This window comes from Panthera tigris, chromosome F3 (genome assembly GCF_018350195.1).
Source record: "Panthera tigris isolate Pti1 chromosome F3, P.tigris_Pti1_mat1.1, whole genome shotgun sequence".
NCBI classification, from domain to species: domain Eukaryota; kingdom Metazoa; phylum Chordata; class Mammalia; order Carnivora; family Felidae; genus Panthera; species Panthera tigris.
In genome coordinates, this window is record NC_056678.1 from 12272092 (window position 1) to 12299553 (window position 27462).

Genomic DNA, 27462 nt, shown 5'->3' on the forward strand with positions numbered 1-27462 from the left:
AAAAAAATTTAAAAAAAAAAAAAAAGACAAGACCAGCTTTATCATATTAAAGTATAAAGCCTCCCTTGCGCTTCTGAATCCACTTATTTTCAGCATCAATAGTATTAAATAAATGCACAACCTATATTAACTACCGAATAAAAATATGTCTTTTAGGGGCTCCAGACCCAACTGCAGTGTGGGAGTGTTCTCCCACACAGAACACCAAAGCAATTCTCCCAGCAGGGTGTCCAAGAAATCAACTCCCTTCTGGCACTATCTACCCAGAGACAACATCGGTTTCCAACAAATCAAAGGTTCAGTCCTACAAGGCTGCCCTCACTTCAGATGCCGGTTACCAACCCCAGGCAACCTATGCTTCTGACTGTCTGCCTGTCTATAGACACACAAAGTTCCAACGACCTCTACCTTCGGTTCAATTAATTTGCTAGAGAGGCTCACAGAATTGTGGGAAATACTTAAGTTTACCAGCTGATGAAAGGATACGATAAAGGCTACGCATCCACAGCCAGAAGAAGAGATACACGGGGCAAGGTATGGGGAAAGAGCACACCATTCTCCCAATCTCCACTTGTTCACCAACCCCAAAGATCTCCAAACCTCCAAAGGTTTTTACGAGGCTTCATTACACAGGCATGGCTGATGAAATCACTGGCCATTGGCGATTCCTTAAGTTTTTATTCAAATTCTAGTTAGTTAACATACAGTGTGGTAGTGTTAGTTTCAGGTGTACAATATCGGGATTCAACACTTCCACGCAATACCCAGGTGCTCATCGTAACTGCACTACTTAATCCCTATCAGCTATTTCACCCTCCCCCCCCCCCCACCTGCCTCTTAGCCCCTCTCCCCTTCCCAGGGGTCGTGAGATAAAGACTGAAAGTTCTAACCCTCTAAACACACTGTTGGTCCTCCTGGCAACCAGCCTCTATCCTCAGATGCTTTCCAAAAGTCATTTCATTAACGTAACGAAGGACACCTTTATCACCCCCAACACTCAGGAAATTGCAAGGATTTGGCAGAGCTGTGCCCCAGAAACTGGACAAAGATCAAATATATATGAAAAATACACTTTGGTCATCTGCACGACCAAATATGCATTTCTTATAAATCATAACACTGCAACGTGGTGTAGTTGGACTCACAGTCAAGATTCATGGTATTTTCATAAAAGGCAAAGAATATTTGTAAGGTAAAATACCTTGAGAAAAAGATCAAAATTATATGCTATTTTCCCACTTCTTCCCATTTTACTTACATCACGGTTTTTAATACAAAAACTTAAAAAATATATTGTTCACTAATGGGAAGTAACCAGGGAATTTTAGTGGCCAACACCAGAATTCATTCACCATTTGTTATGTGCCATGCAGGTTCCACTGATCGAAACATGAAAATCGCTCCCCTTACGGTGCTCACTGATGGAATCATCTAATATATCGATACATATAGAGCCTAAATTGTCTAAAACCTGACAAGCATACCTGAGCTTAAATTTATTAAATAAACTGATGGAAATGGACGGGGTAAGATAAGAAGGGAGGGAAAGAGGAAGCAAATATCAATGAGCATGGTCAGTGACTTTCAGTTCCAGCTTCCATTTATTTCATTAATTATTTATTCCTATCACTTATGTAATATCTTGAAAGATCTGATTGGTAATGTAACTCCAGAAAGGAAGACTACATGTAGAGTGATTGTCTACTACTAAGATCAAAGGTCAAAGACTATAATCACTCTCTTGCGCACTCCATTGACTACCGAGACCTTCCTATCGAGTTCGCTTCACAAAACTACAGCCATGGTTGAAGTCAACGCTCCACCTACTCTGCACCTACACCCATGCGGCTGAACAAGGACGGAGAACAACCACACTCAGAATTCAGAACCATGAACATCAGGTGGGCCACTTACTCAGCACCACAACCATATTTCCCTAATTGCTTCCTGTTCCTAGTCTTTCTGATGATCACTTCACATCTTGTCTCTCTTCAAACCAATAAACACCGTCTCCCTCATCCTCACTTTTAGCTGTTTTTGACCTTGCTTCCTATTGTCTTAACTAAGGGAGTAAGAATCAGCATCTGCGCCCCCATAGTCCGCCTTCACACCTGTTGCTACAGACAACTACTCCTGCACCCCATTCCCTCTCACCTAATCAAGGACATTGTGCCAGTAAGTCTCACTCTTTTTTCTACATCCTCAATTTTTCACATCTGTAATTCTTCTCATCTTAAAAAAAAAAAAAAGAGAGAGAGCGAGAAAAAAGATGCTGCTTTTCTTCACAGCTACCACCTCATTTCTTTGCTCAACATCCAACAACACTCCTAAAAAAAGTTGTCTATATTCCCGTCCTCCAATTTTCTTTTAAATCCCTTCCAGCAGGACTTTGACTCTATTGCTCTCTCACAAACTTCACCAATGAACTCTCCATTGCAAAATCCAGTGGTCAACTTCAGGGCCCTTCTTTCTTGATAGGTCTGCTTCATTTGACCCCACTGATCATTCTCTCCCCTTTGAATATTTTCCTCACCTGGCCTCCGGGACACAATCATCTCTGAGGTTTTTCCTTCTCCCTCACTGACGGCTCCTTTGCTGCTTCCTCCTCTTCAGCCTTTTACTAAGAACATAAAGACTCCATCTTTGTTCTCTTTTCTTCTCTATCTGTACTCTCTCCTGAGTAATCTCAGCCATTCTCAAGGCTTTAAATACCATTTAGATGCCAATGACCCCATATTTACTAGTGCAGACCTCCCTCCCCAACTCATATAACCCAATACACTCTCTCCTGAGTAATCTCAGCCATTCTCAAGGCTTTAAATACCATTTAGATGCCAATGACCCCATATTTACTAGTCCAGACCTCCCTCCCCAACTCATATAACCCAATACACTCTCTCCTGAGTAATCTCAGCCATTCTCAAGGCTTTAAATACCATTTAGATGCCAATGACCCCATATGTACTAGTCCAGACCTCCCTCCCCAAACTCATATAACTAAATTTTTTGCCCAACATCTCTCCACTTTGATGACTAGCAGGCAGATTAAGTTTGCAATGTCCAAAATGTTAACTCCTGAGTTTCCATCCCTACTGACTCTAGCCACGGCTTTCCTGATTTCAGTTTACGTAAATCGTGGCCTTCCAGTTGTTCATGCCAGGAGCTATGGAGTAATCCTTGATATCAATTTTTCTCCGACTCTACATTTAGTCTGGAAGGAAATCTTGTTCAGGTGACCTCCACTGATTAAAATGTATTTTAAAATATATCTCCGTACTCCTCTCATTGCCACCACCCTGGTCCAAGCCATCATCTCCCTGGATTACTGCAACGGCCTGTTAACTGGGCTCCCTGATGCCATTCCTGTCGTCTACAGACTATCCTCAGGGCCAATATAGCCCTTTCAAAGGCCAATTCAATCATGTCAGCCCTCCGCTTGCAGCACTGCAATAGGTCCCAGCTTTCCTCGGAGAAAATGTCAGAAATATTACCGTGTGATATCTCCCCTGATTATTTCTGTGCCCTCATCAGCCCCTCCTTCCCTCACTCCCATTCAACTACGCTGTCCTCTTTACTATTGATTGAACAAGCCAGGCAGAAATTCGCTATTCAAGGAATAGCAAGATGGTCAGTGTACCTGGGACACAGTGAATAACGGAGAGGCTGGAGATAAAGCCGGGGAGACAGATGGAAATCAGATCAGGTAGAGCTCTGGAGCCTACAATAGGGACTTGAGATTCTATTGTAAAAGAGATTAAAAAAAATTCACTAAAGAGCCTTCAATAGTTGAATTGTTAATCTGGTTTGAAAAGATCTCTCTTAGCCTGGTTAATTTTACGTGGGCAAGGTAGAATTTTCATAAACTGAGTGTCAGAGAAGAGGAAAGGGGAATTAGGAGGCTTATGCAGTAGTCCAGACAAAATATAACAGTGACCTAGACCACAACAATCAAATTCAAAGTCTAATTTGAAGGGAAAACTGAAAGGGTCTGTTGACAGAGCTGTAAAAAAAAAAAAAAGAAAAATTCAATTATTTTAAAATTGTCTAATATTTTAATGAAAGCATGACAAGACTGAAAACCATCTTAAATTAGTTAGAAACTTCTCATGATGCTAAGAATAAACATGCAACGTCATTAAATCAACATCAGCATAAACCTCGTATAATACCTTATTTATATGGATTTAAAATAAGGAGTAATTGTAAGAAGCATAAAAACTTTTTCATAAACACTAGCTATATATAGGTAAAGAAAAGGACGTTAAGCTTGAAAATAGTGTGAAGTATGAGTCAGGAAAAAATATATTGAATAACGCTTTCTTTCTGAGTATTTACTATCCATAAACTGGTCTTGTGTGAATTCAATTATTCAAACATTTATAAACCTGAATAATTTAAATGGTTTTGGGACAAAAACCGGGATGACAGGTGTTTTAATTGGAGAAAACTTATCTTGACCATGACCAAGTTACCAGTTCACAAAAGAGACATATTATTGAAATGCTGTTTAATTCTAGGCAACAGGTCAAAGACTTTCCCTACTGCTAGGTCACCTGTATAAATCTACCCTAAGTCGGCAGTGACAGAAATGCTTTACTCTGACCTAACACATTTAACAAAATAAAAACGGAACTAAAATTTTTTTCAAACACCTTACTCTGGCAGCAGAAGCAAAAGAGTCAGGGCCATGAGCTGCATTTCTTATGCCGTCGGTTCCAAAGAGGGCTCTCAGGCTCCCAGGAGCATCCGTACGTGCCAGACCAGCGTTCGCAGGTCCGAGCAGTCTTTTCCATTCACATATAGCATCGTCTCTTAAAATCTCCATGGCAATAATAGGACCACTCGTAATAAACTGGATCAGCTCGCTATAAAACAGGTAAAAGACTGATTTGCTTCATCTTTCCGTCAACCTGTGTATCTCGACTCACAAGAATACATTACAGTTGGAGTATTTCAATACACACATGGATATGATGATCTCAGAACTATCGGATACAGTGAATTCTACACAGGCAAGATAAAATTTTCATAATTGAGTGTCCTCCAGTAGCCTGAGCCACTACACATCGCTACTGGTGTCCAATCATTTACTGTCAGCAAAGAAAAAAAAAAGCCAATGTTGCGCTTCATTAAGACTACTTCGTTGACTTGAAATGCCTACCTATGCTTTTCCCATTGCTCTGAAAGGTACAGAAGGATTTCCCTATTTTCACGTGGTTTGCCACCGCAGTCCAATCATATTTGTAATATAGAAAGTGATGAGAGTGACGTCTTCTAACATATTTCCGGTAAGAATTCATTTACTTTTGTGTGGATTAGGATTCAAAGAATGACAGTAAACTTGCAGTCAATAAACACGGAGTTGGGCTAGTGATAAGGAAAACGAAATCAACAGGCCTTGAAAAAATATCCCCCTTCTGACTATAATAGCTACTCTGGGATATTCCCATCTTAAGTTTTAAAGAGTACACATGGGTTCTTGATGAAAACGCCAGCACTGAGTCACAGCACCCCAACCCATAAAAACAGTATCTCATTTCCCTTCTCCGCTCCCGTACGTGGATGAGGCAGCAATGGCAGGTTTAACATGGAAATAAGTGACACCATTCCCCTTCTGTTTGGGGCAGGGACAGAACACTTTTTAAAGCAAGTGCCTGTTTCTCTCTCTTCTAAACTATGAGAGAGGCCAGAACCCTCTAGAAGAAAAGCACATGGTGTGACAAACACTTTTGTACCGATTAACTCTTGACTCTTTTACATGCTTCCTTCCCTCATGAATCATGTTACGAGTTAACTCCCTTCCTTTTTAAATCAATTCAATTCATTTTGAAAAGGATTTCTAAAAAATAGTATGTATGAAGAAGTATTCATACGCTCTGTCCTTTAAAAGGCCCCGTGACCTCTTCATACATATTCTTCTAGGACTTAGTAGCCAAAAACAATTAGATTAAAGGAGCCCAAATCAGGGGAACAAATCCATGTTGATCCATTCGGTAAGCACATAACAATTACTTAACTACAAATCAGAATATTCAATGATACCCTGGCCTCAAGAAACTTATCATCTAATGTCCCGTTATTACAGAATTCCTCAAAACACATAGTGAATAAGCCTATAACCTATAACCACACCCTATAATGGGTGTGGCATGTTAATAATGCAGAGAAAGGTGTGCCTGGTCATAAAAAATACTTCTTCATGAGACTATTTCCGATTAATGCAGGTACATCTTTTGTTGTGTCTTTCATAATACCAGAAAACTGGTTAATTCACCCAGTTAATAAAATTTACTGCATACTAATTACATATAAGACATTAAACCAGGTGCTGTAATATAATGCCACAAACATAAAGCAAAGCTATAATAGTTTCCAAGAAAACTGTATATTCTTAAATTTTTTTTTAATGTTTATTTATTTTTGACAGAGAGAGAGAGAGAGAGAGCGAGCGAGCATGGGCGGGGAAGGGGCAGAGAGAGAAGGAGACACAGAATCCAGAGCAGGCTCCAGGCTCCGAGCCGTCGGCACAAGGCCCGACGTGGGGCTCGAACTCACAGACTGTGAGAGCATGACCTGAGCTGAAGTCAGACGCTCAACCGACTGAGCCACCCAGGTGCCCCAAGAAAACTGTATATTCTAACAAGGCCTGGGAATATTTTAAACTGCTCGATTTAAAATAATCTATAACATAATTTTCTATTATACAATTAAAGGAAAAACACTATCATATGCAGGATGCCAAGCAGTGTGTTTATTATAGCAGCCTAATATCCTTCTTTATTACAAATGTAAGCACTTTGGGGCACCTGGGTGGCTCAGTCGACTAAGTGCCCGACTTCGGCTCAGGTCATGATCTCGCAGTTCGTGGGTTCGAGCCCTGTGTCAGGCTCTGTGCTGCTAGCTTGGAGCCTGGAGCCTGCTTTGGACTCTGTGTCTCCCTCTCTCTCTGCCCTTCGCCTGCTCATGCTCTCTCTCTCAAAAATAAATAAACATTAAAAAAAATTAAAAATCTCTTTTTTTTTCTTCCCCTCCCCCATGGTCTTCTGTTAAGTTTCTCAAGATCCACATAAGAGTGAAAACATATGGTATCTGTCTTTCTCTGTATGACTTATTTCACTTAGCATAAGAGACTCTTAAAAACTGAGAACAAACTGAGGGTTGATGGGGGGGTGGGAGGGAAGGGAGGGTGGGTGATGGGTATGGAGGAGGGCACCTGTTAGGATGAGCACTGGGTATTGTATGGAAACCAATTTGACAATAAATTTCATATTTAAAATAAATAAATAAATAAATAAATAAATAAATAAATAAATAAATAATTCTTTAAAAAATTTTAAAAACAAGAAATGGAAGCACTTTTTTGACAATAGTAATATGCACCTCACAATATTCAAGTGTTTAGAATATAAATTCGGTTTCTAACATATAGTAGTTGCTATATTTCAAGGAACAAAAGTATTAGTTAAAAAATAAGGGCTCCGTGAGCATTGTTTCATGCACACAAGAATGCCAAAATAAGAGTTTTTTTTTTTTTTTTTTTTTAACGTTTATTTATTTTTGAGACAGAGAGAGAGCATGAACGGGGGAAGGGCAGACAGAGAGGGAGACACAGAATCTAAAGCAGGCTCCAGGCTCTGAGCCATCAGCCCAGAGCCCGATGCAGGGCTCGAACTCACAGACCGCGAGATCGTGACCTGAGCTGAAGTCGGACGCTTAACCGATGAACCACCCAGGCGCCCCAGGAGAATTTAAAAAAAAAACCACAAAAATACTCAACACAGAGGTTCCTGGCTGGCTCGGTCGTTAGAGCATGCAACTCTTGATTTTGGGGTTGTCAGTTCGAGCCCCATGTTGAGCGCAGAGGTTACTTAAATAAAAGTTTTAAAACCCTTAAGAAAATGTGGGGCACCTGGGTGGCTCAGTCGGGTAAGCATCTGATTCTTGATTTTGGCTCAGGTCATGGTCTCACGGTTTGTGAGTTTGAGCCCTGCACCCGGCTCCATGCTGACAGCGTGAAGCCTGCTTAGGATTCTCTCTCTCCCCATCTCTCTCTGCCCACCCCACTCATGCACACGTGTGCCCTTTCTCTCTCAAAATAAACTTAAAAGTAATAGTAATAAACAAAAACATTAAAAAATACTCAACATAAAATATAATTATCACTTTTTTACTGAAATCTAAAAAGAAAGCTATGCCTCTTATAATGTAAACAAATCATCCTAATTGCTGCTGATTAAAGTTTAAGATATTTAAGGGTGAAATAAGGATTCTAATTTAATAAAAGGACAAAAAAACAATTCTTAGAAAACACTTCTCTACAATTACAAAATGTTGCTATGGTCCATTTGACAGATTATTTTCATGTCACAAATTTTTGAATTATAAAACTGTAATTCTTTAGTTTCCCAGAATATCCTCTTGCTGTAAACCACTTGCCCCAAATTCAGCACCTACTTTAAAAAGGGCCTTGACTGATGGTCTATATGAAAATCTGTTGCTTCTTTCCTGTAAAATCATCAAAATGACAACAGTTAAGAATTACATAAAAAAATTATTGTAGCTTACGTTAATAAAATAAAATAAAGATGAAGTTCTCTACTTATTTGATCGGTATGGAAACTCATTAATGACTTTTCACTAAATATTCTGTTCAAATTGTCCCACCTTTCAAAGTTTTTGCTAGCTGAATATCTATTAAGATGTAAAATTACAATGAATGTAAGAGGCAATATTTACGTTTCTCCTCAGGTTATCTATTATCTTCCCTTTCATCAGCATCTTTAATATTCTTGAAACAAAGTGTAACGTTTGACCAATAAGAATTATTTGTTCTTTAGAAGTCAAATAAATTACACTTAAAAATGCAAATTGATCTTCAAATTCAAAATCTGTCACTTTCTTCTCCAGGCTTTAAACTTGAAAGGTCAGGCTAGAATTTTAACTTAACAGTTACAGTTTTCTCTATAAGATCTCTGCCAAGGAAAGGCTATATACTTGTGTTTTCAAAATCTGTTTGACAGGGGCGCCTGGGTGGCTCAGTCGGTTAAGCGGCCGACTTCGGCTCAGGTCATGATCTCGCGGTCCGTGAGTTCGAGCCCCGCGTCGGGCTCTGTGCTGACAGCTCAGAGCCTGGAGCCTGTTTCAGATTCTGTGTCTCCCTCTCTCTCTGCCCCTCCCCTGTTCATGCTCTGTCTCTCTCTGTCTCAAAAATAAATAAACGTTAAAAAAAATTAAAAAAAAAAAAAATAAATAAATAAAAAAAAAAAAAATAAATAAATAAATAAATAAAATCTGTTTGACAAATTAAGCATATCAATGTATTCTTACAGGTTGTTAACATATTAAAAACTAATGCTTTAATTAACATCATCAGAAAAGGAAGGTCAATATGGAGATACTCAGAATTTACTAAGGGCAATAGGAATTTACTTTTTAAATCTATATTCCCACAAAAGAATATCTATAGAGACACTGAAAGAGTAACAGATTAAATCGATTGGCTAAAAAGTCTAAACAACTTTTTATCTTAATCAAACCAGGTGTCTCTCAAACTCAGACAGTTTTAAAGGCTTTGAACTGAGTACACAGTATATAACGAATATGTCAACATTAACTACTTTTTAAAATATCAAAGAAGTTTTTAAGTGTCCTCCAGCATAGGATTATCCTTTCAGGCATGATAATTAACTTAGTCTGCAGTGTTTTAAGATTTTACGAACCTACTACCAAATGAATTCACACAGTAAACTATAGCAGGCATACTCTTATTCAAACCAAATATACTGAAATATTTTCTTCAACTAGGAACAGATTACGAAAAGTATACTATGCGAGTATAAAAAATAATTAATAAATAAAAATTCATCCCAAGAAATGAGAGGGGAAGAAAACTCATCTTTCTAGAACCTATTATGCCAACATTAAATCATTTTATTTCTTCACAATACATTGAAATTGGTATGATTACCTGCATTTTGCTTATGAAAATAATGAAGTTCAACATGATTCCATAACTTGTCCAGGTAAAGTGCTAGTAAGAGAAGGAGGGTGGGGGAGTTGAACCCAAATCTCTTGCTGCAAATCTCTATTTACACCCTTTCTGTTACCAACTACAGAGGGTCAGAAGAATTCACAAAAATGAAATGGATATATTGCGCTGTAGCCTAAAATGAGGTAAAACTGTCTGAAAAACTCATGTGAGAGCATTTTATGAGAATTCGAAGCAAGGGGCACCTGGGTGGCTCAGCTGGTTAAACTGACTCCTGATTTTGGCTCAGGTCACGATCTCATGGTTAGTGGGTTCGAGCCCCACATCAGGCTCCATGCTGACAATGTGGCACCTGCTTTGGATTCTCTTCCTCTCCCTCTCTCTCTGTCCCTCCCTTGCTCGCTTGCTCTCTCTCAAAATAAATAAACTTAAAATTAAAAAACAGAATTAGCAGCAAGATGACTCAAACAACCAATTCTAAACTTTTCAACAAAACTAAGCTACTAAAAAAGAAAACAAAATCAATCATAATCTTTAACACTGATGAAAAGACAAACATTAATTACGAAAAATGCTTCACTATTTTCTTCTAACATGTCACCGACCCCATAGTTATCTCCATTCAACATCCAAAATTGGAACCAAGATGAGAGTTCATGAATTCTTCCCATCAAGGGCATCACCACAGAAAGGAGTTTTGTTGTTGTTTTGTTATGTCTTGCTGTGTTTTTATAAGGAAACCGTTCTCCCACAAAGATTTGTCCATTAATTCTTTCATGAAATATTTACTTAGCGCCTAGCTTGAATCAGGCACTGATCCAAGAACTGGAAGTTCAAAGTCAGATGCAACTCAGCTGCTGCCTTTCAGGTACTGTCATGACTGGGGAACTGGCATTTGAACAGACAACTTTAGCAAAGATGTTAAGCGCTGGAAGATACTCCTCCATGGGTCTCTGGTGCTCGTATCGTGACTTACTGGCTGGGCCAAGAATGCAAGGCCCCACTGCCCTCCCTCCTAGCCTTTTCTCCGAGTCACAGTTGCAGTGAGCCACTCGGAGGGATGAGGTCATGTCTCTCTTCAGTACAGAGAGCAGCCTGTGTACTGCTTGCTACCGAAACAGTGGGTAACCCAAGTTCAAAGCGCCTCAGCTCTGATGCAATCAACTGCGTACACAAGATCCACCTGGATCCGTATCATCTTATTCCCGCGGGACAAGGAGAACCAACATAAGCACGATGCTCCTGCGGCTTTGCTGTACCATCATGAAGTCCTTTGTCACCGACCCAGGTGTCTCACGTCTTCGCTAGCATCCACGAAAGAGTAACAGACTAGCTCATTAGCTTTCCAGTTGGACAAAATCCAAGACTTGACATTAGGATTAATAGAGATGTACGAGGTGCTATAAAAAAATAAGGAAGCGGTGAAGTGTCCCTGGGCATCTTTATCTTGGGAAGTTTGATGCCTAATTTATTGAGCACTAGTGGTGTCAAGACAAAAAAAAAATTTAATGTCCCTGAAACTATTCAAAGGCATTTCTCCAGAATTCAGTCCCATCGCCTGCTGTGAGGGCAAGCATTCATGACACATACAGACATAGGACAAATTTAACTACTTATAAACGGTCATGACCTCAGCTCCACTAGATAATAATATCACCAGATTACCACTACTAATAACAATAGCTAACTTCATATACACTGACTATGTGTAGGGGTCTTTCAAAGCACTTTACGTATATTAAACTCCCATAATCCTTATAACAACTTTACGATACAGGTGGTTATAACCTCCATTTTGCAGATGAAGAAAACGAAGCACAGAATAAACGGTCCAGAGTCACACACCTACTAAGAGGTGCAATTACATGTGATCTGGCTCTAAATTCTGTGCTCTGAAACTTAAGCCTCCTGCCTTTCTGGAAGATGTGTAAACTGCAAGACCTTACACACGGGAAGAGTTCAAATTAAATGTACGTCGTTGTTGGGATAAACTTGAAGGTGTTTCATTAAGGTATCCGGGGATCAGACTTAGCAAAGCTGCATTGAATACCTATGGCTACTCATCGTCCCTGTCCTCACGGAGCCAAAACAGCAACTGTCCCATACAATATATATCCAGGAATAGCAGTAAGACACCTGACCAAAAAAACCAACCAAACAACCAAACACAAAAACACACAAGAAAACAAAAAACAGAAACAAAAACACCCAGTGGAGTAACATAAGAAGGCCACTGCAGCCAGTTCTGCCTAACTGCCACATTAAAGTCCCTACCGAGGGGTAAGTCCTGTTTTCACTAAATAACTTAGAAACTATCAGGTCAGACAGAATGGACTGCTTTTCAGGATAGTAAATCAGCATATGTGCCAATGATACCCACTGGGCAGAGCAAAATGTAAACATTTCCAAAGGCCTCCCTTTGGGAAATCCCAACAGTAATACTCCCTCATCAAGTAGAAATACTCAATACTCATTTCCTCTTCTATCATTTTCACACAGTGTGTTATACTTCTACATTAAGGAGAAGAGATGACGATGATCCAGTGTCGGTGTTATAAAAGCCAGTGGAGTTAGGGAACACGATAAAAGTGAGGCAGGTACAATCTGACAATTCCTACTTGCTTGGAGTTCAATTATTATTGGTGAATATAATCACCTGTGGTCTTATTATTTTCTCATTTTAATGAGATTAGTGTTCTATCCTTTGCCACTCAGTGAGAGGCTTTCATTTTAAACAATGACATGAAACATAACAGATGATTTAAAAAAGAAAACAATACGGAATCAGACTTTACGTGACTGAAAATGGCCAACAAGTTACCTTGAAAGCGTCATCATTTTGAGTTTGGTTATAGTAAATCCGGCTTTGTTTATCATTTCAATTATTTCTCCGGCTTTTGATACTGCATCTGGTTTAATCAGAGCCAACGTTCTGTAAGGATATAAAGGATAAGTTTGAAAATAAAAATAGTTCAGTTTTTACTTACAATTCCTAAGCAGTGGTAGTTTCCTTAACAATCATCCTACATCATAAAACATTGAAATCAATTCCAAAGAGAAGTGTATTAAAGGTCTCTTTAAAACTTACATAAGGTAAGCTTACTATTTTTCCCAAGAAAATATAAACTTAGGTACCCAATCTAAAAAAAATAATAAAAGCTTACAGGGGAAAAAAGTTCACATTGTCATGTTTAATATGCCCAAATTAATGCAGGGAAGGGAAAATTCTTCCTCTACCCCCCAAGGTCTTCCGACTGGACTGAGAATTAAATTTACACGAGGCAGAGTAACAGGAGAAAAAGCTGAAGTTTCGTCATGTGTGCATGTGCGCCCAATAATGAAGTTGAGACCCAAAGAAATGACGAAAACAGGCAGTTTTTATACTTCTTACACAAAGAGACAGTAAATTTGTGAGGGATTGACAGGATAAAGAAAACAGATGTGGGGCGCCTGGCTGCCTCAGGCAGTCGAGCACGGGACTCTTGATCTCCGGGCTGTGAGTTCTAGCCCCCACATTGGGTGTAGAGATTACTTAAAAATAAAACCTAGAAAGAAAAGAAAGGAAAAGAAAAGAAAAGAAAAGAAAAGAAAAGAAAAGAAAAGAAAAGAAAAGAAAAGAAAAGAAAAGAAAAGAAAAGAAAAGAAGAAAAGAAAAGAAAAGAAAAGAAAAGAAAAGAAAAGAAAAGAAAAGAAAAGAAAGAAAACAGATGTTTAGGAGCTTTAATTAGTAAGGAATTCAAAGCAGAATTTGGACTTCCATGGTAGATTAGAAAGAAAGTAACAATGTTTGTTTCTACAGCTTTGTTGGCTTTAAAGTTCCTATCTCTGGTGGCAATAAGGGATCCCTTTACTTCTTAGTACAGGGAGCACACCTTTTATACGGGAGATTTACTTCCTCTATTCAGGGGGACAGAAGGGGATCCGAGTGTCCTTGCACCAGCTGCTTAAGTAACTTTTATTTAAAATAATATGCCAAAGTGGCACATTTTGAGGCAGACTGTCCTTGGCCCCCACATTAGAAAACACTGGTCTTTAAAATATCTGTTTCTTAGAACACATTTTATAAAAGAGGACAAATCTTTAAAATATTGCATTTAATATATTATGAGCTTGATTTTTGGTCTCTTAGACTTTAACAAATGTATGCTATGCAGTCAGTTCAGCATTGATTTGGAAATAATTATAAATTCTTCTTTTAACACTCAAGCATAGTGTGAGGGATGCGCAAAGAACCAAATGTCTTCTTGCCTGGCAATGTAGACAGATGGCAAACACCATGCTAATTTTTACAGTCACAGTCTCCTCCAAGAGGACACATAGGAGCAAAGCACCCTCTCTACTCTGAAGCCACAGAATTAATCGATTTTTGGCGATGGCGACCGCCCGAATGCCCTCGCTTTGCTGATGCGGTAACTAAGCCTGGAGAGCGGTCACGTGCAAGGCGGCACAGCCGGTCAGCGGCACCTTCAGGACAGAAACAGCCAGCTCACAAGACTTGCGGGTCTGCGCTCCTTCCACACTACAAGCAAGGTCACTCTGAGTATCATCAGAAGGGAGCACAACCACAAAACCCTCGAGGGTAATACTTGCAAATACAAGAAGAAAATCGAACTAGTCGGAGTAATTCAGTTTGCGGGATGTGCAGAATTATGATAATGAACTGCTACCACTTGCCCTTCATCATTTCTGGGTGTTCTGACACGCCGGCAATATTTCAAGGAATGCACACGAGAAGAATGGCCTTTTCGGAGCTTTCTTCCCCAATGAGACAAGCTTGGCTGAGGCTCTGACAAAGATATAATAATTCAAACATCCTTACTTTCAGTGGGATGTCACCCATGGCTGCCTTTTAAAACTTATAAATAACAAAGATTGTTCATCTCAGTATGCTTATGACAAGCCATACCGGACAATCCTTTCCTTTATTTGGAAGCAAACAAGTCGCTGATAGTATTTTATATTATATGGCTTCACTGAAGATGCAATTAAAACTCGTCGCTTTTTAGCTCACGTTATTTAAGCATCATAAGCCACACTAACCCCTGAATTGTTTATGCTGAACTGTGGGCGAACTTTCTGGAACTATAGCTCTTAAAGAAAATATAAACACATCAGCAGCCATCGATTTCGAGGAACAAGCACCAGGGTGGAGAATGCAAAACGGACAGAACTGAATTTAAAATGCAATTTCATTTTCTCTTTAAATGCCTACATTAAAGGCTGACTACTAGGAGTAACCACTGTAAATAGATTCGCCTATCGTGTCCTCGTTGCTTAACTCTTCAGTACATAATAGTTAAAATCTATCCTGAGCAGAAAATTCGACGGGCACGAGAAGTCACACATGCTATTTAAGCGAGGACAGCACATAAACAATAGGACCACAAAAATATTATTAATAGTGCTGCTGTTCTCTGTCGCCATGTAACGCACCATAACAACACTCTAAGCCGTCCCAAAGGTGAACGTGTTTCAAACTGCTGCGCTCCTCGCTTGCTGGCTGAAGTCCCCCGGGCTGGTGCAGGACTGACCTACTTTCCCAGAGGCCTGCAGGCTGGCCTTGAGGAATGAAGGACCAGACTTTCCCAGAAGATAAGACCTGACCGTATTTGAAAACAGCTGCCACTGATGCCAACAAGTCTGTTCAGGGCCAGGTCGACGTACGACTAACTGCCTGGGCACCTGCTTCTCCTGCACGGAGCCCCCGCCATTTCCCGCACCTTCCCCCCTGTTAGAACCCTGTGGCTTTGTCTGGACAGGGAAGACGGCCTTTGAGACATCAGTCCACCATCTTCCCAGGATGCCAGCTTCCTGAATAAAACAAACTTCTCTTTCCCACCATCGCTTGTCTCTCCAGCATTGGCTTTTTTTTTTTGACTGGCGAGCAGCCAAACTTGACTTAAGAATCCATTCTCTGTCCAGTAACAGAACCATCCCAAAATGTGGGGGCTCAAAACAACAATTGCTCAAGATTCTGTAGGTCGGCTGCAGTGGTTTCACCGGGGATCATTCACACAGCCGTGTGTGGCTGGAGGGTCAGCTGGGACGGCTCCCAAGGCTTCTTTTTCCTTGTGGGCTTTCATCCTTTGGAGGCCACACCAGCCTTCTTCATATGCGGCCACATAGAGTCCAGCGTGCAAACACTTATCACGCATCCCCTTGAGACATGTCTACTGACGTCCCTTTGGCCAATGCAAGTCACATGGTCAAGTCCAGAGTCAATGTGAGGGGGGACTGGACAAGGGCACGATACCAAGAGGTGTGATTCACTGGGGACCACCGCTGTAACAACCCACCGCGTGGTAATCCTCTCACCTGGCACTGAGTGGGATGTGGCAGGAGATGCTCTCGAAACAAAAGAAAAACTATAAACCGTTCTTTTACACTAAAAACTTCTTAGCAATGGAGAGTGAAAAAATAGCTGGGCCAGCCTTCACAGAACTCAGATAGGACACAGAATTCTGCAAACTAACAGCTTTCATGGAGCCACGCACAAGATACGTTCTCCATCCGCCAGTCAGGCTCGGGGCAAAAATCGCAGCAAACATGTATGGGATAAAGATGACCAGTCAACCGCTGTGGAGTAAACATCCTCCACAGTACAGGGCAGTAGACTCTTTGAACGCTGTCCACCTAAAGGGATATATTTGTAAACTTTAATCTGTATTAATTTATCTAAATATTTCAAAAGTTATGCATATTGGCTGAAAGCATGTAAAAACCTGTTCTAAAATATCAACCCAAAGACAAATTTGGGGTCTCTTTCACACTTCCTTTGCAAGCGTACAGCATGTGTTTGCCCCATGGATAAAGGAGACTAGTCTCAGATGAGGACCCTGTGGCTTGGAGGCAATGGCAGTGAGTCAGAGCTTTTGACTGGCAACAACGGCAAAGTCATTCAGGGCAGCCCTTCCACGGAAAACTAAAAACAGTGGGTAAGATAGCTTTCAAAGAGTTTTCAAGTGAAAAGAAATGGGCTGGATGCTAAACAATCGTTAGCACAAACGTAAAAGAAAAACGGAGACCCAGGGGAATAAGAACAAAAGTCGCATCTGCCTTGCCGGCATTGCCTCTGGCAAATCCAAACTTTAATCTGTACCCCATCACTGGGAGAGGGCAACAGAACCTAACAGAGTATTCTCCCTGTAATACTCTGGGACCAAAAGCTACGCCCTAAGGGTGAGTCAGCTAGAACCAGGCCTTGTGTGGCCTGGCAGCACAAATTCACATCACTTAGGGAGCCTGGGAACGTCCAATTCTGCACAATTCTGGTAACGGTCATCCAGACTGCTAATCCCTCCAGCCAAAACTCAGAAGCAAACACATCCACCCTAGATGTCAAGTAACTTCATCCTGTACCTCAAATAATTCATCTAGAAATGCCCAACACACATGTATATCACAAGCACGTTCACATCCACACACATCCAGACACATGACAATCAATACCACACAAACATTACCCCCCCCCACACACACACACACGCGTGCGCACAAAAAAGTAAAAAAAGACCAACCTGAGGAAGAACCAGAAGAAACAGCACAGAACAGAGACAGCCACAGATAGTTCAGCTACTGGAACTGTCAGATGCAGACTGTGAAAGGACCAGACAAAAGGAAGGACTGAAAGACAAGGTGCAAGCATCATAAGGCAAGAGAAGTCCAAGCTATGAACAATGGATACTTAGGTTTGAAAAAGAATCTATGAGAGGACCAAGTGATAAAAAAAAAATACAAAAATGAAAATAAGCACCAAACGGGCTGACAGAAGACTAGATGTACCTGATGGAAGAATTCTGAACAAATTCAGAATGAAGCACAGAGGAACAGAAAGACAGGACATAGCTAAGAGGATAGTTTCAAGAATGTGAGTAAAGTAAAGACATTTTCAGCCAAAAGAGTTCCTTATCAGTGAACACTCTAAGGGAAATTCTAAAATAAGCAAAACAATCCCAAACAGAATATCTGAGATAGACAAAATAATAATACTAAGAGGCCAAAAGTAGTGACAGCTAATTGTCAACTGGTTATATAGAATAATAATAATGAGTCATTAGGTTCACAAAAACTACAGAAAATACAACAGAAGTGGCATGTAATTCAGCAAGGTACAAAATTTAGCTAAACTGTTCCGAGAATCTTAGACTTTCAAGAAGGAAGATACTACAAAAGCAAACGTGAACTACCAGGACTTCATCAAGATAAAAAGCTTCTGCACAGGGGAGGAAACAATCAGCAAAACTAAAAGTCAACTGACAGAATGGGAGAAGACATTTGCAAATGACTTATCAGATAAAGAGTTAGAATCCAAAATCTGTAAAGAACTTCTCAAACTCAACATCCGCCAAAAAAAAATAATCCAGCCAAGAAAGGGGCAAAAGACGTGAACAGACACTTTTCCAAAGAAGACATCCACATGGCTAACACACATGTGAAAAGATGCTCAACATCACTCATCATCAGGGCAATACAAGTCAAAACCACAATGAGATACTATCTCATATCTGTCAGAATGACTAAAATCAACAACTCAGGAAACAACAGATGTTGTGAAAATGAGGAGAAAGAGGAATCCTTTTGCACTGCTAATGGGAATGCAAACTGGTGCAGCCACTCTGGAAAACAGTGTGGAGATTCCTCAAAAAATTAAAAACAGAACTACCCTACAAGCCAGCAATTGCACTACGAGGTATTTATCCAAAGGATACAAAAATGCCCATTCAAAGGGGCACATGCACCCCAGTGTTTATATCAGCACCATCAACAATAGCCAAAGTATGGAAAGAGCCCAAATGTCCATCGACAGATGAATGGATAAAGAAGATGTGGAATATATAAAATGGAACATTACTCAGCAATCAAAAAAAAATGAAAATATTGTCATTTGCAACAACATGGATGGAACTAGAGGCTATTATGCTAAGTGAAATAAGTCTGTCAGGGAAAGACAAATACCATATCATATCACTCATATGTGGAATTTAAGAAACAAAACAGATGAACATAGGGGAAGGGAAACAAAAATCAGATAAAAACAGAGAGGGAGACAAACTATAAGAGACTCAAATACAGACAGCAAACTGTGGGTTGCTGGAGGGGTGATGGGCTGAGTGATGAGCATTAAGGAGGGCACTTGTTGGGATGCGCACTGGGTGTTATACATAAGTGATGAAACACTAAATTCTATTCCTTAAGTCATTATTACACTATAAGTTAACTAACTTGGATTTAAAAAAGAGAAGATACAGATATTGGTAAATTTTAGGCATTGATATTAAATATGCATGCTGTAGTTTCTAGGATAAGAACTAAAAGTATAGAAAAGAATGTACACCATTCAAACAAATAGACAAAAAATGGACTGAGGGGTGCCTGGGTGGCTCAGTGGGGTGAGCATCTGACTTCAGCTCAGGTCATAATCTCACAGCTCGTGAGTTCGAGCCCCATGTCAGGGCTCTGTGCTGACAGCTCAGAGCCTGGAGCCTGCTTCGGATTCTGTGCCTCCCTGTTTGTGCTCTGTCTGCCTATCTCTCTCAAAATAAATATACGGTAAAAAAAAAAAAAAATTATATACATATATATATTTAAATGGATTGAAAAATCCTCAATAAGTCAGAAAATGACCAAAAATAATAATAATAAATCAAATGAGAAAAAGCACAAAAGCAGATGGCAGGGTTAACCCCAAATATATTATAGTACGTGCATTAAAAGTAAGTGCTTTACATAAGACTCTTAAAAACTGAGAACAAACTGAGGGTTGATGGAGGGTGGGAGGGAGGGGAGGGTGGGTGATGGGTATTGAGGAGGGCACCTTTTGGGATGAGCACTGGGTGTTGTATGGAAACCAATTTGACAATAAATTTCATATATTGAAAAAATAAATAAATAAAAATAAATAAATAAAAGTAAGTGCTTTAGAGTAAAAGACAAAGACTATAAAACTGAATTTCTTTAGGGAACCTGGGTGGCTCAGTCAGTTAAGCATCCAACTTCGGCTCAGGTCACGATCTCACAGTTCATGCATTCCAGCCCCGCATCAAGCTCTGTGCTGACAGCTCAGAGCCTGGAGTTTGCTTTGGATTCTGTGTCTCCCTCTCTCTCTGCCCCTCCCCTGCTCACGCTCTGTCTCCCTCTGTCTCTCAAAAATAAATGAATGTTAAAAAAAAAAAACTTTCTTTAAAAAAAAATCATTCAAAGACAAATTACATCAGACTGGATTTAAAAAGTAACTATGTTATTTAGAAAAGGCACATTTAGAATAGCATACTGAAAGTTTTAAAGTTTTAAAGTTTAAAAAGGATGAAAAAGACACACTGTGTGAACATTAACTAAAGTAAAGCCGGTGCAGGGGTGCCTGGGTGGCTCAGTTGAGCATCTGACTCTTGATTTCGGCTCACATCATCATGATCTCACGGTCATGGGATGGAGTCCCATGTCTGGCTCCACACTGAGTATGGAGCCTGCTTGAGGCTCTCTCCCCGCCCACTGCCCTTCTCCCCCACTCACTTGCTCACTCTCTCTCTCTCTGAAACAAAAAATAAAATGAAATAAAGTGAAATGAAATAAAATAAAGGAAAAGAAAAGAAAAGAAAAGAAAAGAAAAGAAAAGAAAAATAAAATAAAATAAAACAAAGTAAGAAAAAAATAAGCCAGTGCAGCTCTATTGCTATCAAACAAAGTAGAGTTTAAGGTAAAATTCAGTGCTAGAGATAAAAATGATCTTTTTATAATACTAAAAGGTTCAATTTACCAAGAATATATAACAATGTTAAATCTCCTAGTAACATACCCTCAAAATTATAATGTAAAAATTAACAGAATGACAAGGAAAAAGAGACAAATGACAATTATAGAAGGAAATTTTAATCAAGCCTTGGTAATTGATAGACTAAGCTCACAAAAATATTAGTAAATACATGAAAGATTTGAACACATAATTCACAACCTTGACCTAATGACACAAAACAACAGGTGGATTAAACATTCTTTTCAAGCACACTAAAATAATTGATTATACTAAGACAAAAGCAAGCCTCAACCAACTTGAAAGACACAGAAATCATGCAGAGTATATTTTTTAGACACCACACAATTCAGCCAGGATCCAATACAAAAAGAATAAAAAAACCTGATATGCTTAGACATAAATGAACATACTTCTAAATAACTACTGGATCAATGACAACTTATAAAAATTAGAAAATATTTCAAATCAAATTTTTCAAATTTCACATAAAAAAGGAGAATGTGGTGCTAAGCAGTATTTAGAAGGAAGTTTATACCCTTAATTGCATATATTAAAAAGACTGAAAATTAATAGAATATATAATTCTCAAACCAGTAACAGCAGAAAAGAGGAATAAAGAAAACTTGAAAGCAACTATCAACTTCAAATTGTGTACAAAGCAAAGGCACCATTAAAAAAAGAAGATGAAATAAAAAACATTTTTAAGGAAGATAACTGACTACCAAGAAATGGAGGATAAATTCCAAAGAGAAAAATGATTCCAAAAGGACAGTCTGATATGCAAGAATTGGTGACAAATGCATAGGTAAATCCAAGCAAACATCGGTGGTACGAAAGAAAAAAAAAAAAAGGGTAACATGCAGACAAAAACCAAATGCCCAAAACAACAATGAAACCATGTAATTCAAGAAAGAAGATTGGCACTAAGGTGTTCTAAACTCTTTTAAGACTACAGAAGGGTGAAGATATTATACAACCCTAAGCAATTTAAATTAAATATGTATGACAAAGTTTCACAGCTAACCGCGAAAGAAATAGCATAGAATTATGTAAACCCCAAACCATTAGAGAATACAGTAGGTAGAACAATGGCCACCCAAAAATGTCCATGACCTAATCCCTGGAACCTATGAATACATTACTTCACATGGTAAAAAGACTTTGCAGACTTGATTACAATTTCAGGCCTTGAAATAGGGAAATTATTCTGGATCATTCTCGTAGGCTCAGTGTAATCACATTCGTCCTTAAAATCAGAGAATCTTTCTGGTTGCAGAGAACCAGAGAGATGTCAGTGTGAGGTCTCAGCCTCACAGCCAGGGAAATGTGGGTGACCTCAAGAATCTCCTCCAGAGCCTCTGCAAGGGAATGCAACCTTACCAACACCTTGATCTCAGCCCGATGAGACGTGTGTTAAACTTCTGATCTACAGAACTGTAAGGCAATACATTTGTATTCTTGAAGCAACTGAATTTGTGATCATTTGTTATGGCTTCAACAGGAAACTATAGAGGAAAAAGAAACTGAACAGAGGAAAAACACCTCAATTAATTAAAAAAAAAAAAAAGCAAGAATAAAGAAAAAGTACAAAAGCACCAAAGCGGCCAAAGAGTGGAAATTGTACAAAAATGCCAAAAATACAACATATGTAAACTGTACATGTACTAATCTTACCAAGGAAAATGAGGGCATTTTCAGACAGAATTTTGCTTTTGAAAAAATGCTATATGCTATTTATAAGAGACATACCTACAGCATAACATAGTATGACTGCAAGAAAAGAGGTGGCAAAAAAAGACATTAATTAATCCAAATATATTATCAATCATTCTAGGGGAAGATGGCCACGGCTGGAGCTGAAAAGAAAATTCAGTTCTAATCTGTTAACTAGGAGCCCTCTGACTAAGAATTATAAAGGAGAAGGCAGAATTTGACTTGATTTTTACAGAGGAAGAAATCTCAATTTCTCTCTGGGAATTTAAGAATGAGAGGGCATTTTTTCATGGCATTATTTGGGGTACAGTTATGCTGTTGTTGGGGCTATCATGTAATCAGTAGTAAGTCATCTTGGACAATGAGACCATAGATAAGTAAAGAGAAAAAGGTTAGGGGGTGAATTTTTAGGAAGGCCTTGGTAACTGAACTACATGACTTTAATGCAATTCAGTGCCTTTTAGCAGCCAAAACTCAACTGCTCACTATGGTCCTAGGACGTTCTGTAAAATAACAGTAGTTAGTACTGCGAGAGTACTTTTCAGGTGAGAGCACACCTAAACGAATATTCTGCTGCTCCCCTCCTCTGAGAAGTAACCTACTCAAAACTGTTAGGCCAACTGGCTTTAAGACATAAAACCCCAAGGGGCGCCTGGGTGGCACAGTCAGTTGGGCATCTGATTCCTGATTACGGCTCAGGTCATGATCTCACGGTTCATGAGTTCGAGCCCCACATGGGCTCTGCGCTGACAGTGCGGAGCCTGCTTGGGATTCTCTCCCTCTCTCTCTGCCCCTCCCCTGCTCACGCTCGCTTGCTGTCTCTCTCAAAATAAATAAACTTTAAAAGAAAAGAAGAAAGAAAGAAAACTCCAAGAACAGGAATATGTGCACTCTTCAGGGCACGTGAGTGACTTCGACTCCACTCCCAGGACGGTGCTCCCTCCTCCCTCCACTCCCTCTATCTGCTCTACCTCGTCTTTCTTCAACTATATGCTGTAGGTTTCTGGTCACATGTGGCGTCGCCCCTTTTGTCTCAGACCTGCAGGCCCTGAGGCCATCGTCCTCCCGCGTCCCCATGTTTAGCACAATGACCTGTGTGGAAGCCTGTCTCCGGTGCTCTGTCTCTTGTGCTGGGTGGGCTGTGAGGCGGCACAGAACCCGGACCAAGTGTGTGGGCGGAGGGGTTTGCCACGCAGACCCCTCTCTCCCCCGGGCAGGCCCCGAGGTCAGGACTGGAGGAGGAGAAAAGTTTTGGAGGTGACAAAGAAGCCTGTATCGTTCACTGTGGCTATGGCTTATGGGGGTGCACTTATCTCCAAAGTCCTCAAGTGGTATGCATTCAATTAGCTACAGCTTTTTTATGCCCATTATAACTCAGAAAAGAGATTTAAAGAAAGCAAGCAGGTAGAAACGTGAGTCAAATGTCGTATTTCTGTAGTCTAAGAGAACTGGAAGGCCGAGGCCAGTTTGAGAGCTAAAGTGAACTATACTGAATCATCTGGATAACTGCCTCAAAATTAGCTGATGGGCAGCACAGAGATCAATTTTCCTTGGCGCTCCTATCATTTCTTTCTGGTGTAAAGAAGGGAGTTGAGTATGAGAAATACAACCGGGAGGGTACTGAGTTCATAAGTTATCCTTGTCCCCGTCCACACTGAGAATGAGGCTGAGTTACAGTTATTACATACAGGTTGTTTCTACGGGATCACGAGAGACGGTACGCGTACTTACTTCTCCAATGCCCTTTTTTTTTTTTGTCATTTAAGTGAAAGAATACATTTTTTTAAACTCTTAAGTTCTGAAGAAGCTTATTTAAATCAGCCAAATGGTTGCTGGATTTACTAGCCCACACACAGTTAAGAAAGAATCAAAAAAGAAGATGGGGAAACAGTGTTAAGTCAGTAAAAATATAATACTGCATATATTGTTATTAATTATACAGCCCAAATATTTAAGAATTTTTTTAACATTTATTTATTTACCTTTGAGAGACAGACAACAGAGTGCGAGTGGGAGAGGGGCAGAGAGAGGGAGACACAGAGTCCGAAGCGGGCTCCAAGGCTCTGAGCTGTCAGCTCAGAGCCCGATGTGGGGCTCGAACCCATGAACCACGAGATCGTGACCTGAGCCGAAGTTGGACACTGAACCGACTGAGCCACCCGGGTGCCCCAAATATTTAAAATCTGTCTTCATATTCTTCTGGTCCTCCTCTTTTGAAATCAGTCCCACTCAACAGTATTTATCAACTTATTAATTAGAGGCTTAATGGAAAGAGAATGAGTTTGAGGCATATACAACAACGTTTACTGGTTTCTTTACTGTCCAAATCTACGACCGTGGCCAAGCTACTCAACTGTGCTGTAAAATGGAATCAATGACATTCACTCTAGAGAAATAAGACTAATATATATGCAAATTGTAATTGCTATACGCATTATTATTTTATTTTGATCGGGTCATACTATTAACCCTGTTTCCCTAATTCATTTACTTCTGCTAGTTTAAATGAAAGCTTAAAGTCGTCTTGAACTGAGATTCACATGAAAAGTGCCTATCACAGTGCTTGGCATATATGTGCTGAAAAACATGTAAGCTATAAATATTTATTACTTGCAAATAAAGGAATTAGGGTAGATGTTTCCTTAATCTCATAGACTTTCACCACGAGATCTCATAACAATGAGATTCCTCTTTATCTAACATCCTATTTTTTCCCCCCATTTCAGAGTTATTCTGGGAATGGTCTTCTTTTTTTTATGAGGTATTCACCACCCCTCTGATACATCACCACTTGTGTACTAATATCCACAATGAGCACCAGAGCACCCCGAGATTACAAAAGCCTTGTAAAAAGGGCTATCAGGGGCTTGTAAAGAGGTCACAGAAAGAATATTACTACCGGAGTTACTCAGATGTTACGTAACCAGCTAGTTTTTTTGTTGGTAGACCTCAAAATATAGTTTGACAGATATTTTTTCGTCTCAAATTGAAGGGTATCTGGAGCTTTTTATATTGATAGCTTTACCTTCCACCGGCGGTCCCTACTTTTAATTACTACAATAATCACTCCACACTGCCAAGAATCCCCCAAGATAAATATAATATACAAGCCAGAGAAACCGAAGCCAATAATGATGACAAAAGAAGTCAAATTTCAATTCAAATACAGTCATTCTAGCCTCAGAAGGTTGAAAACTCATAAAGGTAGAGACTGAAAATGAAAATGTCACTTTAGCAATGCTGAAAATTGATATGCAGGAGAAAAACCTTACTAAAAAGTCCTTGTTTTCAGAACAGGCTGATTTTTCAGCTGCATCTCCAACATTTTCTGTCTCTCTTCTAAATCAGAACTGAGGAAAAGTCAGGGCGACAAGTGCAGCTTTGACCACGAGTACAGAGAGAAGGCTAACGAGACAACTGGAAGGTTCCACGCCGCAGCCTCTCACCGTCACAGGAAGAGCCGCGTGCACTGGGAGGGAAGGGAGGAGCTGGACAGGTCGGCCGGAAGCTCTGCCTCCAGACATAACTGTGTTCAGGGGCATAAACGGATTCATTCATTGATTCAACAAATTTTTGTGGGGCATTCCCTGTGAATAACTTACTGCCTGGGGCATCACAAGAACGGTCTTGAGGCATACAGTTGTGAACAAGACAGGTAAGTTTCTCTTCGCTATTGTGTTATTTTATTTTTATAACACCAGCTCATTCTTTCTTCGCTGGATCAGTCAATATTTATCAGACAGGCGTTAGGTCTGTGTATAAAGCTCAAAAATCAACGACACTCACTACAAACAATCTAGACAAAAACATCTTTGTCAACTAGATCAAAGGTCATCATTTGTAAGCAGGGAGGACATTTTTGAAAAAGGAAAGGGCAGATCATGAATTTAAAATTGTTATTCACTGACTGATTTAGCTAACACAAATACGCATAAGGAGATGTGCTACGTGCCAGAAGACATACAAATGAACTGAGACAGAGAGAGGATGACCGCTTTCCAGCACGCCTATCGCTACCACCCTCATTCAGGCTATTTTGCTAATTAAAGTTCTAAAAAAAATGTCAACCTGTCAACCGTCAAACAAGTCAGGCAGAACAATGGGTTCTTTCCAGTAAACAACCTACAACTTTCTGCCTTTGAATCTCTTCTTATCCTTATTCCTCTGACCAGCATTCCCTCCTCTCAGCCTAACTGGGTAAAAATCCAATTCATCTTTCAGGATCCAGCTCAAATACCTTCACAAAGCCTTCCCCGATCTTCCACAACAAACTACTTTCTTCCGTTTCCACCGAGATTATGGCACTCACTACTTTTCTCCTATAAGCCATGTTTGTCCTACACACCAATACTCTTTTGTGTTCAAACATTCTCAGTTCCCAGTTAAATGCATGTTATGAAGAAAGATGAGGGCGTATAAAAAGTTTGTATTTTTTTTCTCCAGAAAATAATCACTGCCTAGGACTACGGGCATCACTTTGTTATCTGAGTGAAAAACAAATCACTGAATCTACTCCTCAAAATTCTAAAAATGTCCTAACAGCACATCGGATCACTGAATCAGAAAAGTGTCTATGTTGCAAAAACACAAGATAGAAATGAGAAATTAGACTTCGGTATCAGGACATACATAATGTTTTAAGAATGAAGAAAAGATTTTCTTACTTTTCTTTCCTACTGCCCAGTTGGCGAGCTGTGTATTGATCCCCATAGTCAATTAGCACCAGCTGTCGAGAAAAGACGTTCACTTTGTTGCCTATAAATAAATCTTCCAAGTGAAGATCATCATATTTGGTCCGCTTTAAAAAGGTACGGTGATTCTTCACATCGTGCTAAAACAAAAACAACACAGTAAGACAAATAGTTCTCCAAAGAGAAGGTTAATCTTATTATAAATTAAAAATGATTCTTCATTCTGCTTCATTAAACATTGGCGACACTGTTTCACTTTTGCTACAAATACAAATTGCATTTCTTTTAGAACTTCTGTATTTCCTAGCGGGATCCAATAA

The 27462-nt window shown here is 39.7% G+C and overlaps 1 protein-coding gene across 4 annotated transcripts in view; it reads right to left on the reverse strand.

Annotated features, from left to right (window-relative positions):
* The window catches only part of NME7 (NME/NM23 family member 7), a 256632-nt gene that overhangs the window by 179518 nt on the left and 49652 nt on the right, over nt 1-27462 (reverse strand). For all 4 annotated transcript variants that reach the window (XM_007077009.3, XM_042976671.1, XM_042976670.1 and 1 more), the window contains 4 exons: nt 27116-27282; nt 12810-12920; nt 8455-8505; nt 4658-4865 (listed from right to left, as the gene is read on the reverse strand). In XM_007077009.3, coding sequence (XP_007077071.2) covers nt 4658-4865; nt 8455-8505; nt 12810-12920; nt 27116-27282 — 537 coding nt within the window. The remainder of the gene's footprint in view (nt 1-4657; nt 4866-8454; nt 8506-12809; nt 12921-27115; nt 27283-27462) is intronic.